We start from the raw sequence: 20,354 nt of genomic DNA, 5'->3' as shown, positions 1-20,354 counted from the left end.
GGCGTGCGGACGGAAGCGGTCAGCTCTGAGACTTTTTTTAGCTCCTGGGGTGCCGGGTGCCTCAACTCGCGCTGGGCACAGAGAGGACCAAACCTCCCAGAGCCTAGAAAGGCTCCAGCGCAGCGAGGAGGTGGGGCGAAAGTAGCTTCCGGTTCCGAGTGCAAAGGCCCCACGTGTTCCGACCCGCCAGGCCCCGCGCTGCTCGGATCCGGCGGCGCTACTTCGGCCGGGAGTGGGTGGGGGAGAAGCCGGGGCAGGGGAGGAGCTGCCGGAGCTGTCGGAGCCGTGAGTGCTGGCGGGCTGGGCTGGGCCGGGCCGGATCGGACTGAGCTGGGCAGCGCAGGGCGGGGAAGAGGGGGAGGGGTTGAAAACCCCGCCCCCCCTCCGGAGCCTGTGCTGGGGAAAGGGCCGCGGCAGTGTAGTGAGGGGCCCGAGGCATTGCGGCCCTCGTGTCACCTGGTGGCCGGAGCTAGAACCTCTGAGGACGCGGATGGCACTCCAGGCGCCTTTCTTTCCAACCACCGCCCCCTCCTGAGGCCTGCAGAAACGCAGTTCGGTCGTACCTCCCCTTGCTTCCGTGCCAACTGCCCCTCTGGAACCAAAGGAGGGGTGATGTAGGCTCCTTTATTTCTCGCAGCGTTTTCTCTCCCCACCTCTCAAATTGCTCAGGAATTTTCCTTGCAGACTCCCTGCCCAGACCAGCCCCATCTCTTCTCACAGCTAACCCCTGGTCAAACACGCGCAGAAGTACTCACCCGTGATCTCACCCGTGATCATACTAGGCCTTGCAGACAATCTGTTCTGTGGCTTTTCAGCTGCCTGTGTGACTGACCTGCGACCCTTCCCTCGAGCCAGTGGCTTCTGTCTCCACTTGCAACCATCCTCCTCTGAACCCTTAACAGCAGGAGTTAACCCTCAGCAGGAGTATAAGGGCTCCTCCTCTTTGTCTGGTTTGACTGAAAGTTGTTAGTTTGTGCTATGGACATGCTCTGTTCCCTCAGAAAAGTGTCAGCCCAGTTTTTATTTTTCTAGGCATTAGATGTTATTGTCTCCTAGGAGCTTTGATAACCCTTTCTGCCTTCGTCTCTGTACTGACCTTCCCAAAAGCAGACTCTTTGGCCTAGTTCTTCCACCACCTTGGATCTGGGGAGCAGTGCCACATCGAGGCTCTCACTTGGAGACAGCCTTAGAGCTGTTGCTTTTTCTCTGTCCAGACTTTGCAGGTGATACTCAGAAGCCACAAGGAATGCTAGTGGAGTCCCTTATCCCTCCTCCCAACTTCTCTTCCAAGCTGCCCCTTGGGCCTTGATCCAGAAAGCCACTTCAGAAAGGTGGTGTGGTAGCCATGGGAGGCCTCTTGTTGGAAAGTATGTGACAGCTGAGCAGTTAGAGGAGTTTGTGGCCATGTATTTTGAGTAACTTTCAGGTCGTACCGTCTATTATATGAAGGTGGGCAGGTTTGGAGGGAGGATGGGAATATTTCCTCCTACAACCAAACACCTGGGATTCATAATCTTTCCCCTTTTCTCCTCCAGTTATACACCCTTTTGCACTTATTCTGTCTACCGTATTGCAGTAGACAGTCATTTCAAGGGCACAGCAAAGTTTACTACGATGTAAGAGACTCTTGTGCATTACAAACTATAGAGATGAGATCAGTTACAGGTTTACAACATTTTTTCCCCAGTTAATTTGGCACAGGCATAAAACATATAACAATTCTGGACTCTTTTTACTTTTTTAAACCTTCCTTTACATTTGGCCAGCACTAGAAAAGTTAGATCCTTTCTGCTTGAACTTCAGATTTACTTACTTTGCCTTAGATACTGGTTCTCAAATTTACTATGCATCTTAAACACCCGAAGGGCTTGTTAAACTCATTGCTGGTGCCACCCCTGGAGTTTCTGATAATAGGTCTGGGCTGGAGCTTGAGGATTTGCATTTCTAACGTGTTCTTAGGTGCTGGTGCTGCTGGTCTGGGTAGGTTTCTTAAACTGAGAATCACTGCCTTTGGCCAGACTTGTTCACATAAACATTGCAGTGGTTTGGGTATCAGAAAACTTGTGTGTGAGTACTTCTGTGCTGGGAAGTAGTAATAGGATCTTGTATTTAAGATTTAACCACTTAGGTCTTTCTTTCATTTGTAGAATGAAGAACATATACTTTAAAAAAAACTCCAAATGCTGCTTATCATATTGAAGGTGAAACAGTGATGAGTTTTTCTCTTGATTTTCTTATTTTTCTTGGTAGGAGCCTCCATTTTGGTCATACAGCTTATACACATATTTTAGGTTTTTGCTGTGAATCCCTGGTATGTAAAGTTACTGCTGTTTCTTAACTATATGTTAAAATCTTTAAGGTCAGAGCCTGTGCTTTTTTCATCTTTCTCTGCCTCGCACCTTCAGTTGTGTGGGACGCAAAACTGATGTTCATATATTTGGAATGAACTCCATCCCCTGCCCATCTGCCCCCTTGAAGAAGTTTTTCTTCACTAATCCTGTGCCACATGGTAAAGCAGTAGTGAATGATTGTGCCATCTGATTTCCCTAGGAGATTGGAATAAATGATAATGCCAAATGCCTATAACTGTCCCTGTGAGTGGTTTATTACCCAGAGGTCCCGACATCCACTGATTCTGAATTTCATTATATCTTTATCCAAGTTAGGGGAAGAGAAACAGCTTAATTAAATGCAACACATTTTTATTGAGCACCTTTTCTGTACCAAGTGTTTGACAAAATGTTAGGCGTTGGAAATATAAAAATGATTAAGGAGGTCCTTGCCCTTAGGGGCAGGACTTACAGTGGAAGATAAAGATACTAAACATTCCTCACAACAAGAATGGTATCCTGGGATTACTTTATGTTGGACCATGATTTAGCCTGCAGTGGAAACCTGATACTCTGATATTCCTCTGGTTCTGCAGGCATTGGTCCCATCCTTTAACAGCTCATCACATGCAAGGGAGCCCTGAGCAAAACCAAAAGGAAGTCATATAGATAAAGAACGGAGATTATCTCGACTAGCATATTAATTACAAAACTGAAAACTTGGTAAATGACTTTTGAATTGAATATTTTAAGTTATTCATATTTATACCTCAGGTCAGGTTATATTTATAATATATGTTATCCTGTTATTTTTCATTAAATAATGGTACCTCTGTGTAATTGGCATTGACCACATTCATTGTAGTAATTCATTGGATACAGCTAACTTAACACTGGCTGCCAAATGAAAACTGCTGCCATCCTCAGGGTGGGGGTCAGGTTTGATGACTGCCTTTTTCCTGCTTCAGATTAGTTTGTAATGTTCTGTTTTAAAACTGGGGCATATTGGCCTGTTTCATTTAAGTCATTAAACACCTCTGAGTAATAACCCTTATTTAAGGTTAAAAAGCCTAACTTTCATGTTGGAGATTAACCAGTATGATCATAATGACCACATATTTAATTCTGGACTCTTCATATCTGTATTTAGCCTGTAGGGCTTCTCAACTCAGGAATAAATTACTGTCACCATCCTAGGCTAATACATTGTGGCCTGAGTACTCAATAAAGAACCATATATCTTTGTTCCTCTCAAAAACCGTCCTTTATCACTATCAGAAAGCGGGATGGTTTCTCAAAAGATGATCCAGCTCTCTGCCTTTAGATAGAGAATCATCCCTATTTTCACGATGAATCGATGTGACTTGTCCAAGCCCACACATTTTTAGGAGGTAGAACACAGGTCATCTACCTCCAAAGGCAAAACTATCAACTCTTCAACCTTCTGAGCCTGTGGTACATAACCTATAGAAAACATGTTAATTAAAAATAAAAAGAATTATTTTGATTTTAAAGCTTTATTTTATGCGTTTCATGTTTACATTTACTCTTGACATTTTTTTATACACGCTTTACTTTTGATCCTAGCCATTAAGTCTACAAAGTTTCAGGGCAGAAGATATTTATGTGTAGCTTGCACTGACTTCCCTGTACCACCACTACTTACTTGGCTTTTTTACTTCTTTCTGTCTTCCCCTTCTCTATACCTTATTCTTTTTCTTTGAAACCTATTGTTAAGAGCTTTGAGCCACTTCTTGTGCAACTCAAATATTTTATGTTGAATCTAATGAAAGGAAAAAAATTAAGTGGTAAAAATATTTTAAATAGTTTTTAAACATGGTTTGAAGCATACTGATCATGATGTGATCAAAAGTCAGTGAATGCATTCCCTTTTATTTTTATTTTTTGCCTTCTGGGTTGTTTTCAAAGGACTTCTTGGGTATACGACCTGTGCTTTCCTCAAATTGCCTCCTCCCCATTACAGGAAAGGGGCGGGGGACTATGATATTGGTAAGTAGAAGTATTGCTAATATGGTCTCCGGCATGAGAGCCTATCTTTAAAGTTCCAACCCATCTGTGTTCCAAGGATATTTAATCCTACCTTATAAGTGCCTTCAAACAAGGACTCTTCTGATTTAACACTTTCCTTTTGATACAGCAGAAACATTTTTCCTGTACATTTTAATTTTTGTAATTATGATGAAATAAAGGACTGTTTGCTTGTTCAAATTTAAATCTTGCCTTTTTCCCCAAAAGAGTTTAAAGCAACTTGAAAAAAAAGAGAACAGAGTATATTGAGATCTATCTGCCCTATGCCAGGTTCTATGCTGAGTTATTTTATATGTTACCTCATTTACTCCTTAGAACAGCCATGCAAGGTAGGTAGTATGAGCCACATTTCGAAGACTGAGACTTAGGGAGTGTCACATGGCTAATAAGTTAGGAGAGGGATCCAGACCCAAGGCTCCAAAGCCCTTAACCTGTATGTGGAAAGCATGGATAAACGTTTGTATATAGGACAATTAATACAACAAATCTTTTCAGTAGAAGGATTATACTGGAATAATCTGTAGTTTTAAAGAACCAATATAGCGTTGGAAAAGGGTTATTAATTTTTATTAGCTGATTTCTGTTCTAGAGCAATGAGAGAGGTCTGTTGGAGTGGCCCAGCGAGGAGTCACATTCAGATGCCCATGTTACGGGTCTGCATTAGGGTAAAAGATGTAATGGAGAGTGGAAGGGTATAGGTATCCGCTAAATAAGATTGTTTAAACCTCCGATCACAGTTGACTTCTGAAAATTATTTACTAGTAAATAGATCACCATCTCTCAGATAATATGGGACTACAAACCTTTTCATTTAGGGTCTGGAAAGATCACCCCAAATAGTGAGACATCATAGTAAGACATTTTAAGACAGAGAACCAGATATCCTTTCATTGCCTGCAGTTTTCTGTTCTTGTCAGAATTGTGTTAGTGTCTTCACAAGCCTGTGACACATTCAGATAAGGGGCAGAGACAGCTGGACCAAAGATTGGAGAAAGGTCTTTTCCTTTTCCACATCTTCTCCCCATTCCTGTCCCATACATCCAGGACCTAGGCTTGTGAAACATCTCTACAGACATGTTTTAGAGCCTTCTGGAACCAAGTCTTTTACTCTTCCTGGCCTGGCTTCACATTCTCTCTATATTTGTCACCGTGGAACCTTTCCAAGGACAGACATTGAATAGAAAGATATTAGAATAGCAAGGGCAACAAATTGCAGGGCAGACTTTCAGTGTTGCATATCCTATTAATTGTAGATTTAAAAAATACCATTTTCTGTAGTATTGCTATCTAATATTTGCACAGTACATGTCATAAACGCTCACAGATCTCAGCCAATCTGAGAACAGTTATCTGCAGAAAGCTCTACCCTTTACAAGAGCTCTTTTGTATGTTATGAAACCCTTAGAGTAGCTCCAGTTTCTTGAGGATCTAGGGCTGGAATGTACATCTTTGGATACCTAATCCAGTGCTCTTTCCACATTACCACCTGCTTCCTGTTTTACAGTCTGATGAGCTAAATAGCAAGATGAACCATTTTCACCACACAGACCAGTAGATATACATGTGTGCTATGATATAGGGAGGTGCAAGTTCCTGTGGAAAAAATCTGGGAGGCTCAAGGAAGGCACTCTGGGAAAACAGCCCTGAAGGATGAGTAGAGATAAAGCGGGTAGAAAAGGATATTTCAGGCAGAGTGGACAGTATCTCGAAAGCCCAGTGAGGGCAAAAAAAAAGAGACACAGAACAGTACTTTTGAACAGTGATTTTCAATGTAAGTGACAATCATGGGAGAAAAGAGGTAGGCAGGAGCCAAGTCTTGAAGGGCCTTGAGAATCAAATTGTAAGAAGTTTAAATTTTATCCTATAGACAGTGCGAAGCCAGTGGCTGATTTTGTATGTTAGAAAGTTCACCACTCAGACCTTCCTGCAATATTGCAGGTGAAGCTAATGCATGTGTGTGGGGGCGGGGAGGGGGAGGAGCGGGGAAGGAGTTCCTGTCTATTATTAAATTCCTGCACCCACCTACCCCATCAAAAAAAAAAAAAAAAATCTAAAAGTAAATATATAGATTCCAGAAATAAAAACTAGAGAAGTAAGTAAAAGCTGACTTTACCGCAGCCCAAGGAGATTTCAACCCAAAAGTTGGTTAAAGGGTTTAGGGTTCTAATATCTGTGCTCCAATAAGGAGATTGATGGGGTTGGGGGAGGTATGTAGAATTGAACCATCTAACAGCCTGAGGCCTTGAAGAGCAGCCTCCTCCATAAAAATCTGTCTAGTAATCAAGCAAAGGGGCAAGGAAGTAGGCCTACATAGCTTTGGGTAGAACAAAAATCTCAGGCATAGGCCCAAATAAAGCACTATCAGATAATTTGGGAGTTGAGAAAAACTGATCCAAGATCATTGAAACCATTAGTCCTTAGGTAGAAGCAAGTGAAATTCAAAGGTCTCTCTTTTATAACCTAGGGCTCTCAGGACTCCCAAGGTAAAAACAATCTCAGTGAAGATGGGCATAAAATTTAAAATATTACAAACCACCATAAGGTAGAGATAGCAGATTCAATAAGTATGAAAATCAATGCATGAGAATCTAGAGACTCAGCTGTTACAAGTGGATTGCTAACCTTGAAGGTGGATTTGAGGCAGTTCTATTGCACAAAAAGATTAAAAAATGAAGAATTCTTCAGGTTGCATGTGGAGACTGCAACCTGGCCTGGAGGGAGCTGGACCAGGAAGACTGGTGGTGAAACTTGGACCAAGTTGTTCATTCAACATTTAAGTGCCTGTTATGTGCCAGTGTAGTATAGGAGCCAACGCTGTCGTTTTTTAAAAAGGATTTTATATAGGGTGTTTTAGTGGGTCGTAATGGCTCAGCTGGCAGTGGAGATGAGATAGATGAATTCGAAAGACATTTAGAAGACAGTTAACAAGATTTGGTAAATAAGAGTAGAAACAGTGGAGAAAAAGACTGATTTTTCCTGTTAAAGTAGGAAGAAAACTTCAAAGTGGAGGTTCTTTCATTTAAATGCATTTATTATGTACTTTATTATAGGTGTTTGAGGTTGATTAAAAAGCTTCGTCCGTAATTTCAAGGAGCTTCACAGGAAAGATAAATAGGTATTTGATGTGACACATTGTGATAGAGATGTACCCAGGTTGCTGTGGAAGCAAAGTGATTTCTAACCATGTCAGAGGATAGGGAGAATGGGATCAAAGACATTACCTCAGAACATGTGAAGTCTGAGCTATATGTTGAAAGAGAAGTAAAGTCTAACCTAATGAAGGTTGAAGAGTCAGAAGGAACAGCATGTTCAGAAGCCAAAGGATGTAGGGCTTTTGTGTGCTTCACGTGCACACGGTGTGTGTGTGTGTGTGTGTGTGTGTGAGAGAGAGAGAGAGAGAGAGAGAGAGTGTGAGTGTGTCTTTGAAAGGTTGGAAAGAAGGTCGATCTAATATATGATACTTAGAAGTTTATATCACATTTACAGGACAGAGAGTGATTGAGGGTCTTAAATAGGGAAGTGACATGACCAGATTTACCGAGAGCACTCTTGATACTATGACTGTGACTTAAAAGGTAACAAATCTGGAGGTAGTTAACTTATATTTAGAGGCGGTTTCAAGCAGATGAGAACTGATAAGTCATGGGAATGAAGAAGACAGGACCTGTCAAGAAAACATAGAAACACATCATGCCACATTGAGGTGGAGTAGAGTATGCTATGCAGAAGAAACAGCCTTCATACAGGCATGGAGGCCTGAAGAGACACCCTATCGTAGGGAGATCAGCAATGCATTTATTATAGCCAGGTGACACAGAAAAAGGTAGAATTCAAGACTTGAAAAATAGCTTGAGGGCTGATTGTGAAGAGTTTCATGTGCCATACCAAGGATTTTGGAACTGGTCTTAGAGTTAGAAGTTATTTTTTTTTTTGAAGTGTTGAGTAATGCAGTTAGAACTATAATTTAAAAGCAAAAAATTGACATTGGGGTACACTTCACAAATAGTAATGCATTTAATCCGCATAGTAACCTATTAGCTACCATTATTACCTCTATTCTATAAATGGGGGAACAGGCATAAGGAGAATAAGAACTTGCCCATGGTCTCCTATCTAGTGAACAATAGAACAAGGATTCAAACCCTAGCAGCCTGACTCCAGGACTCTCACTCACTGGTAACCTTATACACCCTGAATGTTTCTCAAGGAAGAACATCAGAACCACACATGGCATTTCTAAAGTTAGTTGCCTAGATTGAGTGAATCAGAATATCCAAAGGAATGATACGTTTTGCAAAAGCTCCACAGATAGTTCTGTTGCACTTGGCTCACAGTCGAATACTACTGGGATCCCAATTACAAAGTTATGGCTGTGGCCCGTGCAAGAGGTGAGGGCCCAAACTAAAGCAGTCTATGTAAAAAAAGAGGAGGAAATAGATTTAGAGGCGTAAGAAGTAGAAATCTTTTAATGAGCAATGGGGAAGAATCAAATTTGAATCCAAGGATTACAAAGTTAGGTGTTTGCTGAATAAGTGATGATCTAGCCAAGACAGTATTCTGGAAAGAAGAGGTTTGGGAGTAAGGATAATAAATTCAGTTTTGAACATTTGGGTTTGAGGATCTGTAGATCTTTCAAATAAGTTTGTCTTAACAAAAGGAAAGTTGCTTTTTGGGGTGCCTGTATGTCAGCCACTATGTAAGTGGCTTTCCTCACTGTTAACTTACACAATCCTCCCCTCAAACCTGAGAGTCCCCATTTAACAGAAGAAATTAATATTGGGTATGATTCAGTTCAGAATGAACCTCAATAAAGCCTTCCCTGTCTATTTCAGCCATGTTGATGTGTCTTTTCTGAGAATATACATCATAGTAAATATGTAAAAGTGTGTGTGTGTGAGTGTTTGTGTAAAACACCATGGTCATTACCACACATTTTTAGCCGATGATTTTGAGTGTCTTTACAGGTTCACAGGTTTCATGAAGTAGAAATTAGAAGTAGAAATTAGAAAAAAGCAGTGCCATATTTTTTAATGGAGTGTGAACCTTGCCTAGGAAAAGAGGTGGGGAACACACCTTCAGGCGTAGGTTATTTTATTCCAACTAGATCTATTTGTAACATATGGGGATTAGGGGACAAGGACTTTAATAGTCTGAGGAAGTGTTACGTGACCAAGGTTATGATTGAACTCAGACCTGCTATTTCTGTGTATAATATCATGCTTACACTGTTGTTTGTCTCTGCTTCTCTACCCCAGGTCTCTTGGGAGAAACTCGAGGTGCCCCGGCTGAGACTGGGGTGTGATGACAGTGTGAGCTCTAGATGGTGTGAGACCACCCCAGAGCCAGAAAATGGCTGCAGCCTTGGAACCAGAGGACCAAGATCTTTGGGAAGAAGAGGGGATTCTAATGGTGAAATTGGAGGATGATTTCACTTGTAGGCCAGAATCTGTCTTACAGAAGGATGATCCCGTGCTTGAGACTTCGCACCAGAACTTCCGACGCTTTCGCTACCAGGAAGCAGCAAGCCCTCGAGAAGCTCTCATTCGACTCCGAGAACTTTGTCGTCAGTGGCTGAGGCCAGAGAGGCGGACAAAGGAGCAGATCCTAGAGCTGCTTGTACTGGAACAGTTCCTTACTGTCCTCCCTGGAGAACTGCAGAGCTGGGTGCGGGGCCAACGGCCAGAAAGTGGCGAGGAGGCAGTGACACTGGTGGAGGGTTTGCAGAAACAACCCAGGAGACCAAGGCGGTGGGTGAGGAGGGGGAGTCCTGATCTGTGTGATGTGGAGGGGGACTATTTGCTGGAAGGATGGATTTGGGGGTAGGGCTTCAGGGACCCATAAATTAACCCTTTAAATTTAATTGGCTCTGCCCTTGTGTTGTACCTGGATCCATGAGCCCCAGGGGGCAGAGGTGTTTGTGTGTGTCTGTGTGTGTGAGTGTGACTTCCTGGTTTTTGAAGCACCTGCGTAGGGACTATCTTAGGAGCCTCGGTCACCCCAGGATCACATGGCTTTGGTTTTCCCTTCTTTGGATGTTGAAACTCCAGTTCTTGGGGAGAAGAATTTGGTCACTTCCTCAAAGGTTCTCATAAACCCTCAGTCACAGATTGCCTGCTCAGGACAACAAGACAGAGAAGCAAACAAGGATTGCTGCCGGTGGGATAGGTGGAGATAGGAAGCATAGGACCTCTGAGCCCTGGGCGATAGGGACAGGGTTGAGGGAAGTAAGAAAGCAGTGCCGTATCTGAATGTCCCCTGCCTTATCCTGGTGAGGATGACCTTCAACAACTCCTTGCATGCCCCAGTGGAATGGAAATTTTCCCTCTTCATCTGGGTCCCTCTGGGAGTTTTTCTGTTGGCAGCTTCTCCTAAAATAAGCCCTGATGACAAACAAGACTTTCCTCCTGACTCCATGGTGACTGGAAGTTGGAATTATTCCCAGGTGACTGTCCATGTTCATGGCCAGGAAGTCCTGTCAGAGGAGACATTGCATCCAGGAGCAGAACCTGAGTCACCTAGGGAGCTGCAGGATCCTGCGCAGACCTTGACCCCCGAGGAGTCCCATGAGGAGACCACACAGAACCCAAATCTGGGGGCACCAGAGGAGCAGAGCCTGTACCATGAATTGGAGTTCCAGCCCCTGCAGGAGAGCGGTGGGAAGCCTCAGCAGAAAGGGGGCATTGTAGCAGAGTGCGGGGAGGGAGATATTTCTCCTGTACCAAGGAGGCTGGGTAGATTGTAATGGGAATAACTCAGATTCCAGGGTACTGAGGAGAAAGTACTAGCTAGAGTCCCCTATAAATGGGTAAGCTTGGAGAGCAATATTCTTGGTTATTCTCTTGGCATCTGATAGTGTTATAGATGGTAGTGTCGGGATGACTTGAGCTACTGTTGGGCCACTTTCTTGATTTCCCACCTTCCCACCAAAGATACTGGGGTTGATCAGCTATTTGCCAGTTACAGGAGTGCACTGCAGATTGCTGACCTCTGCCTTTTTTTCTTCGTAGAGGTTCCAGTACCCCAGGACCCAGACATTCCTGAGGAGAGGAACACTGGGAACCCAGAGATGGTTGCCCTTCTTACTGCTCTGTCACAGGTGTGCCTTCATTTCCCTTTATTCCACAGAGAATTTGAAGAACCATGAGGTGTTAGCCATATACTCAGTGCGTAAGACAGAACACAAATTTCTACTCTCCTTTTGCAGTTTAAGTTCTCAATTCTGCACGTGTCTTTACAGGGCAGAATTGCATCTGTTGAGATCAATTATAATAGTCAGTTGGATCTACAGGCTCCAAAGCCTCTTTATTTGCCACTGACCAGAGTGACTAACAGAATGGGATTATTTTATAACACTCAAATATAACTTTGAAGTTGTTGAATGAGAGATTGTTTTTGGGTTTTAGGAATAAACTTGATAGTCATTTGTAAGGATGACGGCTGCAGAAATGATTTCTGAAGTTGCCTGGTATACTCTTCCAGGGACTATATTCAGTCCGGTCACAACATTTGTGGAGATTCACCATGGTCAGAGCCCAGAAACTAAACTATGTGGCTGGAAGAAAAAAGGATAGAATTCATCCATGTTTTTAGATTGTAGTCCAACTTAAGAAAAAAAAGTCCTGTTTATGCTCTGTAGATTTTGTAAGTGATGAGAGTGATTAGAGAAGGTCACTTAGGGAAAGCTTAGAAAAGTTGACTTTTTATAGAAATGTAAATAGCATTAAAGCATCAAATAAGGAGTTGAATAATGACTTCTCAGACTTTTCTTGTATTTAAACAACAACATCTGGAAGAACATAGGTTGGTTCTGAGAGAAAGCAGTGGGACTGGAGGGAGCAGGAGTAGGGCCAGTGCAAAAGTAGAAAGTCAGGACACAATGACAGAGGTAAAACATTTCCTGAAAGGGAGCCGACTGTCCCATTTTAGTTCTTTTTGTCTCCTACATGGATTCTGTCTGTGCCAAGAACCTTCATTCCAAGAACAAAATATGAGACTCTGTAAGGCATCACTTTTTAATTGAATCCTGGTGATGTTTCAGGGTTTGGTAACTTTCAAGGACGTGGCCGTATGCTTCTCCCAGGACCAGTGGAGTGATCTGGATCCAACACAGAAAGAGTTCTATGGAGAATATGTTTTGGAAGAAGACTGTGGGATTGTGGTCTCCTTATGTAAGTAATTTCAAGTTTTTCTAGAATGTTGTGATCACAGAGATCTTTTTCCTGTTGGAAATTATGGCATCTTAGACCTTAGACTGTATGTACTACACTTCTCTTATGCCACCCCCACCAATGACATTGAAAGATGAGCAGTAGAGGATGAGACCCTTTGTAGTTAAAGGGAAGAGAAAATACGTAGAAAGTGGTTGCAAACTTCTAATAAGAAAATCAAGTTTAGTATATTTGAAATAAGCATATGAGTTTTGAAACAAGCAATAAAAGTTAATCTCCTTACTCGAATATGGGAAAAGAGGGTAGCGTTTACAGTTGTGTAATTATTGAGTTGTAGGTGAAAGTCAAGGGGTATGCAGTTCTTGGTTGGAGGTGTTGAAGCTAAAGAGACGAAAGATTTGATCGACTGAACTGGCTATTCTACAGTCTTGTCATACAGGAAAAATCTGCTCTTAACACTGGGAATTGTTGAAGCAATCATAATATCCTGTTTTCCCTCTCTTGAGCAGCATTTCCAATCCCTAGACTAGATGAGATCTCCCAAGTTAGAGAAGAGCCTTTGGTCCCGGATATCCTAGAGCTTCAAGAGCCTCAAGAGCCAGAAATCCTGAGTTTTACCTACACAGGTGAGGAATGACAGAAGGAATCTTCGTCCCTTGAGCTGGCTGTTCTCTAGTCTGATTCTCCCTCTGAATGTCAAATTCTTCTATCCTTTTCCTCCTCTTCACCCTTCCTGTCATTCGTTTGAGGTATATATAATGCAAAATGGTGAAAGATAAACCGAGACTTTTGGAATTGTGATTATTCCATTTCCTGAACAGTTCACTTAAACTTTAGATATTCAATCTCTACATTTGCAAAATGAGGATAATAATATTTTTCCAAATTAAGGCTTATTGACAACTTGAGATAACATACAAGAAAGTGCCTAGCACATGACAGGCATTCAGTTGACTGATTATTTTCTTCTTTCCTAACTACTATAGTTATTAAATATAGGCTTCTCTCTGTATAGTCTGGCCCTTCCAGAACTCTGTTTAAAAATCCTCCCATTGTGTAGAAGGAATCATTGCTATAATTTCCCCTTTTCTCCTCTCACCCTCTCTTCAGGAGATCGGAGTGAAGATGAAGAGTTTCTTGAGCAAGAAGATCTGAATTTAGAAGATCTACACAGGTCTGTTTTAGGAGATCTTGAAATCCACCAGACTCCAGATTGGGAAATAGTCTTTGAAGATGATCCAGGTAGACCTAATGAAAGAAGATTTGGTACAAATATTTCTCAAGTTAATAGTTTAACGAATCTTCGAGAAACCACACCTATCCACCCTCTGTTAGGGAGACATCATGACTGTCCTGTATGTGCAAAAAGTTTCACGTGTAACTCACACCTTGTTAGACACCTGAGAACTCACACAGGGGAGAAACCCTATAAATGTTTGGAGTGTGGGAAAAGTTACACACGGAGCTCGCATCTTGCCAGGCACCAGAAGGTTCACAAAATGGGCACTCCTTATAAATGTCCCCTAAACCGGAAGAATTTGAATGAGACTTCCCCTCTGGTCCAGGCTGAAAGAACTCCACCTGTTGAGAAACCCTATAGATGTGATGATTGTGGAAAACACTTCCGTTGGACTTCAGACCTTGTTAGGCATCAGAGGACACATACAGGAGAAAAACCCTTCTTCTGTACTATTTGTGGCAAAAGCTTCAGCCAGAAATCTGTACTAACAACGCACCAAAGAATCCACCTGGGAGGCAAACCCTACTTGTGTGGAGAGTGTGGAGAGGACTTCAGTGACCACAGACGGTACCTGGCACACCGGAAGACACATGCAGCTGAGGAGCTTTATCTCTGTAGTGAGTGTGGGCGGTGCTTCAACCATAGTGCTGCATTTGCCAAGCACCTGAGAGGACATGCATCAGTGAGGCCCTGCCGATGCAATGAATGTGGGAAAAGCTTCAGTCGGAGGGACCACCTCGTCAGGCATCAAAGAACACACACTGGCGAAAAACCATTTACGTGCCCTACCTGTGGAAAAAGCTTCAGCAGAGGCTATCACTTAATTAGGCATCAGAGGACCCATGCAGAAAAGACCTCCTAGCTAGGTCCCATGTGAGGAGATCTATATTCAGCCCTGACCCAGAGATGGGCTAGGAGAAGCCCTCTCATCAGCCTGGGGAGACCTTTTCCAGGGAGTCTACATGACCTGCCCAGATCTACTACATAACCTCTCCTGCAATTAAGTAAAACCCCTGAGCATAACCTCTCAACCTTTTACTCCTTGAAGAACTAGCTACTTTACCCAAAGTACAACCTGAATTGAGGCTTCTTGATTGGAGTGTTCCTGCCTCTACTTCATGGGTACGAAGTAGGAGAATTAGAATACTTCAGGGGTTGTGGTTATTATATTTTCCCCAAAATGAGCTGTTCGATATCCTAAAGACTGCTCAACAGCCTCAAGTTTAAAGTGACCCAGGACAACCCCTTAAGTTTGGTAAGGGACCAGCCTGTAGGACTCTGTCTTTACTGGGCTCAAATCTTAAAGCACACAGCCCCGAACTCGAGGCCAGAGATTTGCATTCTGATGGCTTTGCCACACATTCACAGGATAACTGTACACATCTCACTGATTCAACTTTCTCCCCATGCACTTTCCTTGACACTGGGGAGAGATGGGAGAAGTGTTTGATGAGTGAAAACCTCAAGGCTGCTTCACATGGACCTTGTCAGCATACTTCTCTTCCCCATTGTCAAAGTGATACCAGGTGCCTGGCACTGCTAGAAAGGAGGACCTAGTCAGAAGCCTCTTTCCTGGTGGGTTTTTTTCCCTTGTTAGAATACTCATGCCGTTAGCCTTCCTACTATTCTACCAGTCTCTTGGTTTTGTCCCTAGCACTTTTTCTACTGCAAGTGGGGTGTAGCATTTGGGTGCCAAGGAATTTAGTAAAGCATAATTAAATCATAATGAAATAATTTACATTTGCACATACATACAAACCCACCTACCCCACCCTCTTCTCGGGTTTGAGGGAATTTTGGAACAGTGTCAGCTTATAAAGACACTATGATAATCACAGAATCATAATTCGTTGGGTCACATAACATGAAGAAAACTGGACAAGATCTGAGATCAAATTATGGAAAAATTAAAAAGCTGTTACTGCTGGCCAAGGCTATCAAGACTATTCTGACACCCCACTCCCATGATCCCTGGTTCTCTGATATCAGGGAAAATTATGAACCCCAGCACCTGGGACCCTGAAGAATTTACCAGGAGTAAATGGCTTTCATGTATTTTCATTGTTTGCTTTTTCTTATGTGATTTTATTTTCATGTAATTAAGAACTAAATAGATATGGCCCAAGGATTTCTGTTGTCTGATAAAGGTTCCATGGAGACGAGGCTGAATGATTATGAACCTCACGTAGTCTGATTGTGGGAGTGGCAGGACTGGGGAGACTGTCCTCCATACATGGAGCACAGGGTGTGGGATTAAAGCATGAGAAGGGGCACTGTCTTCTATGGTTTCTTCTGCTCTGATTTTCGGTTCGCTGTGTACACCAGAGGAGTATGGGCAGGATAACAAGGCCTCAACCCTAACAGCTCAACAAGGAAATTTTCATTTTGATCAGCAATGATAGTCTCATTGACTGGTTTTAATACCAGTCAACCATTGTTCTTTGGAAATATATACATATGAAATAAAAGTAACATGGGGCAGCCAAGTTCCCTGGTTTCTGAAAGTTTACAGTTAACTTATTCACTTCTAGGATGTCAGGTTATTGATTCTGTTGAACAGCATTCATACTCAAAAAGAGACCAGGGAGTACAGAGTAGTTTTCCATGCAGTCAGGCTTGGCATGGTTAGCAAAGCCACAGGTAGAAATGTATACACAGGTAAGACCTGAGCCTGGAGTTTGCAGAAGAGACTGTCCTAATATGCAAACATTTCTGAACTGTAGATCAAAAGTTTATACAATTTGTCCTGGGTGAAATATCACAGCCTCAAAAGATAATTTCTCCTAGCTCTTACCGTTTCTGGAAGTTGATAAAATTCTGGAGATACAGAACAAACTGACTGAATTTACTAATTTCACTGCATTATTGCAGTAAGTGAAAATCTATCAAGAGAATTCTATATAAGGGAAAGTTTGAGAGACTGGTCCAGTTTCTTGGAACATCAAGTAGTTCTTTTATTGTTAATCCTTATGCTGATACTAAATTTCTGGTCCCTTGTAAGCCACTGTATTTTCCGGAGTTCGAGAAGGGACATGATATCTCCTAAATCTGAACACAAACTGTCCCTGTTTGCAGTAGCAGGGCTAGTACAAGATAAACTGGAATGAGCAAGAAGCAGTAAGGAAGATGCAGAAGCACAGAATGTTCTTGCCATTTATAAGGAGCTCCCTGTAGAATTTTGTGAAGCATTGAATTTTGATGTTCTTAAATACCATATTAAATAGAGAAGTTTGAGGAAGAAAAAGGCAGGATTTTGAAGATATTGGGAGAAAGCTATAAAGTCTAACTTAGAGAATTGCTAGGTAGTTGGAATGATGGAATAATGTGCTAATAAAGTTACAAAGTTAAAATGACATAATACGTGGCCATTCATTTTGTAATAACCAAGGAATATTCAGCCTCTTCTCCATCTCAAAGTCCCAAGACAAATAAGTGGAAAGAAAGGAAAAATACATTTTTATTATCTAGATTAAGGCTTCAAACTAGAGCAGAATCTAGTAAACTCAGATGCGCCCTAGAGAATTTCATTTATTGGATTAACAGAAAAGTACTAGAACCAGAGCCTCTCTGAAGTGATGGAAATAGTAAATAGAAGATTGCCCTACTGATTACTGCAAAGTTGGCCAAGACTGATTGCTTCAGTCCTCTCAGGTCAGGACAGCAGCCTCTAGATCACTCCTTTGCATGAGGAAAATGAGATCTGACCTCCGAAAAATCATTTTGATTCACCAGGCTCCCAGGAAGGGCGGCAACCAGGTGAGGGTTAATTTGGCACCCTGATGGTTTTGTAAAAGTAAAGATGGACTGAGAAATAGTGAATGTTGATAGGCTGTCCAGATTAATAATTTGGTGCTCTTTCACGTCGATATTTTTTAGTTTGTTTAATAGTAACCACTGGCATCTTCCCTCAGCTGACTATTTTTTCCAGCCACAGTAATTCTCCCTGAGAGAAATATACTTAACATTTTTTTCTACCTCATATTTCTAGTGATGTTGGCTAGCTGACATTTATCTAGTTTGTGGGAGAGGAAAAAAGTATCAAAAATGGGTACCCTACCCATGTGTTCACTAACCTTTATTTTGGCAGAATATAATGTCCTTGAACCTGAGCACGTCTCCTCGAAAGTGAAATAATTTGATTCCTTGGAGAAGTCCTGAGGAATAGGCAAGGAAAAGTCCTGAGCTCTTTTTAAATACCAATTTTTAAATTATCCTTAACGACAAGAAGAAACAGAATGATTGTCAGGGAAGCAAAAGTTAAGATATCCCATAAAGTGCAATCCCTGTCCTTTTCATTGTGTGTGTATGCTCATGGGAGTTTTCAGGTAGAAGGGAAAGATGGAATACAATTTGAATCCTTAAAAAGGAGTCACTCAGCACAGACTACACTACTTAGTAGTCTGTGAGGATGAGGATTCTTCAGAGGAGACTGGGAACTCAAAAGAACTGTAAGGGATATGTATAGACTTCCAGAAACTGCAGAAGTAGGTACCTGAAGCAAGAGCCAACTCTCTGCAAAAGAGTAAAGAAGAATGACAATCTTCATTTAAATAGAGTGTAAATTTTACTTAGTAACGTTCTATGCAAACTATGACAATGATTCCAAAAAGCCATTTGTACAGGAAGACGATTAAAACTAAGTTCTCAGGATTTCCTCTAAGACTAATGCTCTGGCTCTTTTATCTGTGGTTCATTAGTTGTACATCATACAGTCCCTTAGAAGAGTTCAAGACACTCCTTGTCAAGTGCTGATTTCAGGAAGAGGACTACAACAATTGTTTGGTGCTTTGGTTCACTTACTGAATCTCTACAAAAGCCTCCAACGAAGTGATTTCAAGGTGAGAGAGCTGTGGGGCAGTTGGAAGAAAACACCCCAAACAATGAGGTGTTAACCTTGAGCCAGGAAACGTCTGTACAAAACAGAAAACTAGATCAGCAAAGCAAAAGAGGAAGACCTCTGCTTCCTAATTTACTTAACAAGATATTCTGTAAGGTCTTCCACTAAAATAAAACTATTTTGGATAAATTACTAAAATAGAGAACAAAAATAGCATGTAGTTGGAATTTAAGTGTTTTATCATTCATGAATTGAGTTCAAGACAAAAGCTATAAGATGGTTAACTTTGGACATTAAGCACTATTAAATTATTACATTAAATTAAGTATACACTGTACAGTATCAAGGATACTCACTATAAGAAATGAAATAGAGTAATATTCTAAATAGTGGAGGGGAAATTGGAAATAATTTAAAACAAGAAAAGTGAGAAGGCAACTCTGTTGTAAGAAAGGCAAAAAGTAAGCATATAAAAGTGGGACAAATAACTACAAAGATGACAGCCCAAATATGTGAATAAAACAGACTAAATAATGGTTAAATGATAGAGATTGTTAAGAATGGGCTTAGAAGTAAATTATACCAATAGGCTATAAGAGAGATACACAGAAATGTGAGAATAATGAAAAAGTAAAAGAATGGAAAGTTATACCAGGGAAATACCTAAAGAAAATTAAGGGAGTTATTTTAATATTGACAGAAAATATATTAAAAGCATTATGAGAAGTAAGGCTTCCACATAATTAAAAGTTAAACCCACCAGAATGTGTAACAGGTCTAAATTTCTAAGTAACTTCAGATTATATAACAAATCAGTAGAATTACATAAGAGAATTGATAAATCCATTATTTTAGTGAGCAATTTAAATATACCTCTCCTCGTTATTGCTAGATCAAGCAAATGACAAAACCAGTGATAGTACATATTTGTATAACAGATCTGTACATCAAATTATAGAATACATATTCACAGACAAAACATTTAAATGCTAATATATAGTCCAATAATGTAAGTCTGAACAAATATTCAACAAATATTGAGTATTATATAGACGATATTCTCTGACCACACTATATTTTATTTGAAAATCCACAACAAAATTTTTAATCAATATATGTTTGGAGACTTTTAAATGTCCATACAAATAACCCTTGCATTAAAGAAGAGATCACAAGGAAATTTACTAATACTTAAACTAAAATGAAATATAAATATTGTATACCAATATTTGTGGGTTGCAGTGAAAATGGCACTTATAGGGTTACAAGAGAGATGCTAAAAAATTAATGAACTCAATTATCGAGAATTTTTAAACAATAAACTAAAAATATGGAAGGGAGGTAACTGCAGAAAGTAATGACAAAAAATACACTAACAAAGTAAAAAAGTGGTTCTTTGAAAAGTCTACTAAAACCTTGGCAATATTAAGAGATGGAAATGTAGGGATACAGTAAATGAGCTACAGAAAGGTAAATATATAGATAAATATAAATCGATACTGAAGCAAAAATGTCATGAAAATTAAAACATATCAATAACAAGTAAGATGGAGAGAGCAGCTGGAGTTAAAATGTTCTAGCATTATTGGGAAAGTGGTAAAGTACTATGTTTTTTAGACAGTAATAATCAAGGTTATATGTTGTGATCTCTGTAGTAACCACTAAAAGAATAGTGAAAGAAAGTATAACTGACAGGTTAATGGAGGGAAAATTATGAAGTTGTAAAAAAT

The 20,354-nt window shown here is 41.0% G+C and overlaps 1 protein-coding gene across 5 annotated transcripts; it reads left to right on the top strand.

Moving 5' to 3' along the window:
* Positions 1 to 151: 151 nt before the first annotated feature.
* On the top strand, positions 152 to 17,140 carry ZNF202 (zinc finger protein 202). Of its 5 annotated transcripts, none has more exons than XM_023524856.1 (7): positions 152 to 285; positions 9,635 to 10,130; positions 10,822 to 11,032; positions 11,387 to 11,475; positions 12,460 to 12,547; positions 13,057 to 13,173; positions 13,658 to 17,140. In XM_023524856.1, the coding sequence occupies exons 2-7, from the start codon at positions 9,729 to 9,731 to the stop codon at positions 14,647 to 14,649; spliced, it is 1,899 nt and encodes a 632-aa protein (XP_023380624.1). In that variant the 5' UTR covers positions 152 to 285; positions 9,635 to 9,728; the 3' UTR covers positions 14,650 to 17,140. The 5 variants fall into 5 exon arrangements, with proteins under 5 accessions (XP_023380624.1, XP_011381304.1, XP_023380622.1 ...); XM_011383002.2 differs by having other exon boundaries at positions 12,418 to 12,547; XM_023524854.1 differs by lacking the exon at positions 152 to 285 and adding an exon at positions 302 to 3,053 and having other exon boundaries at positions 12,418 to 12,547.
* Positions 17,141 to 20,354: the final 3,214 nt, after the last annotated feature.

This window comes from Pteropus vampyrus, unplaced genomic scaffold (assembly GCF_000151845.1).
Source record: "Pteropus vampyrus isolate Shadow unplaced genomic scaffold, Pvam_2.0 Scaffold502, whole genome shotgun sequence".
NCBI lineage: Eukaryota > Metazoa > Chordata > Mammalia > Chiroptera > Pteropodidae > Pteropus > Pteropus vampyrus.
Note: the sequence above shows the minus strand (reverse complement) of the source record. Positions and strands in the feature narration are given on the sequence as shown.

Bases quoted from the DNA above. Each gene is read 5' to 3' on its own strand.
- ZNF202 (XM_011383002.2), top strand. From the start codon at position 9,729: ATGGCTGCAGCCTTGGAACCAGAGGACCAAGATCTTTGGGAAGAAGAG. The intron at 11,476-12,417 runs GTGTGCCTTCAT...GTGATGTTTCAG, and splicing joins TTCTTACTGCTCTGTCACAG to GGTTTGGTAACTTTCAAGGA. The intron at 13,174-13,657 runs GTGAGGAATGAC...CCCTCTCTTCAG, and splicing joins CCTGAGTTTTACCTACACAG to GAGATCGGAGTGAAGATGAA.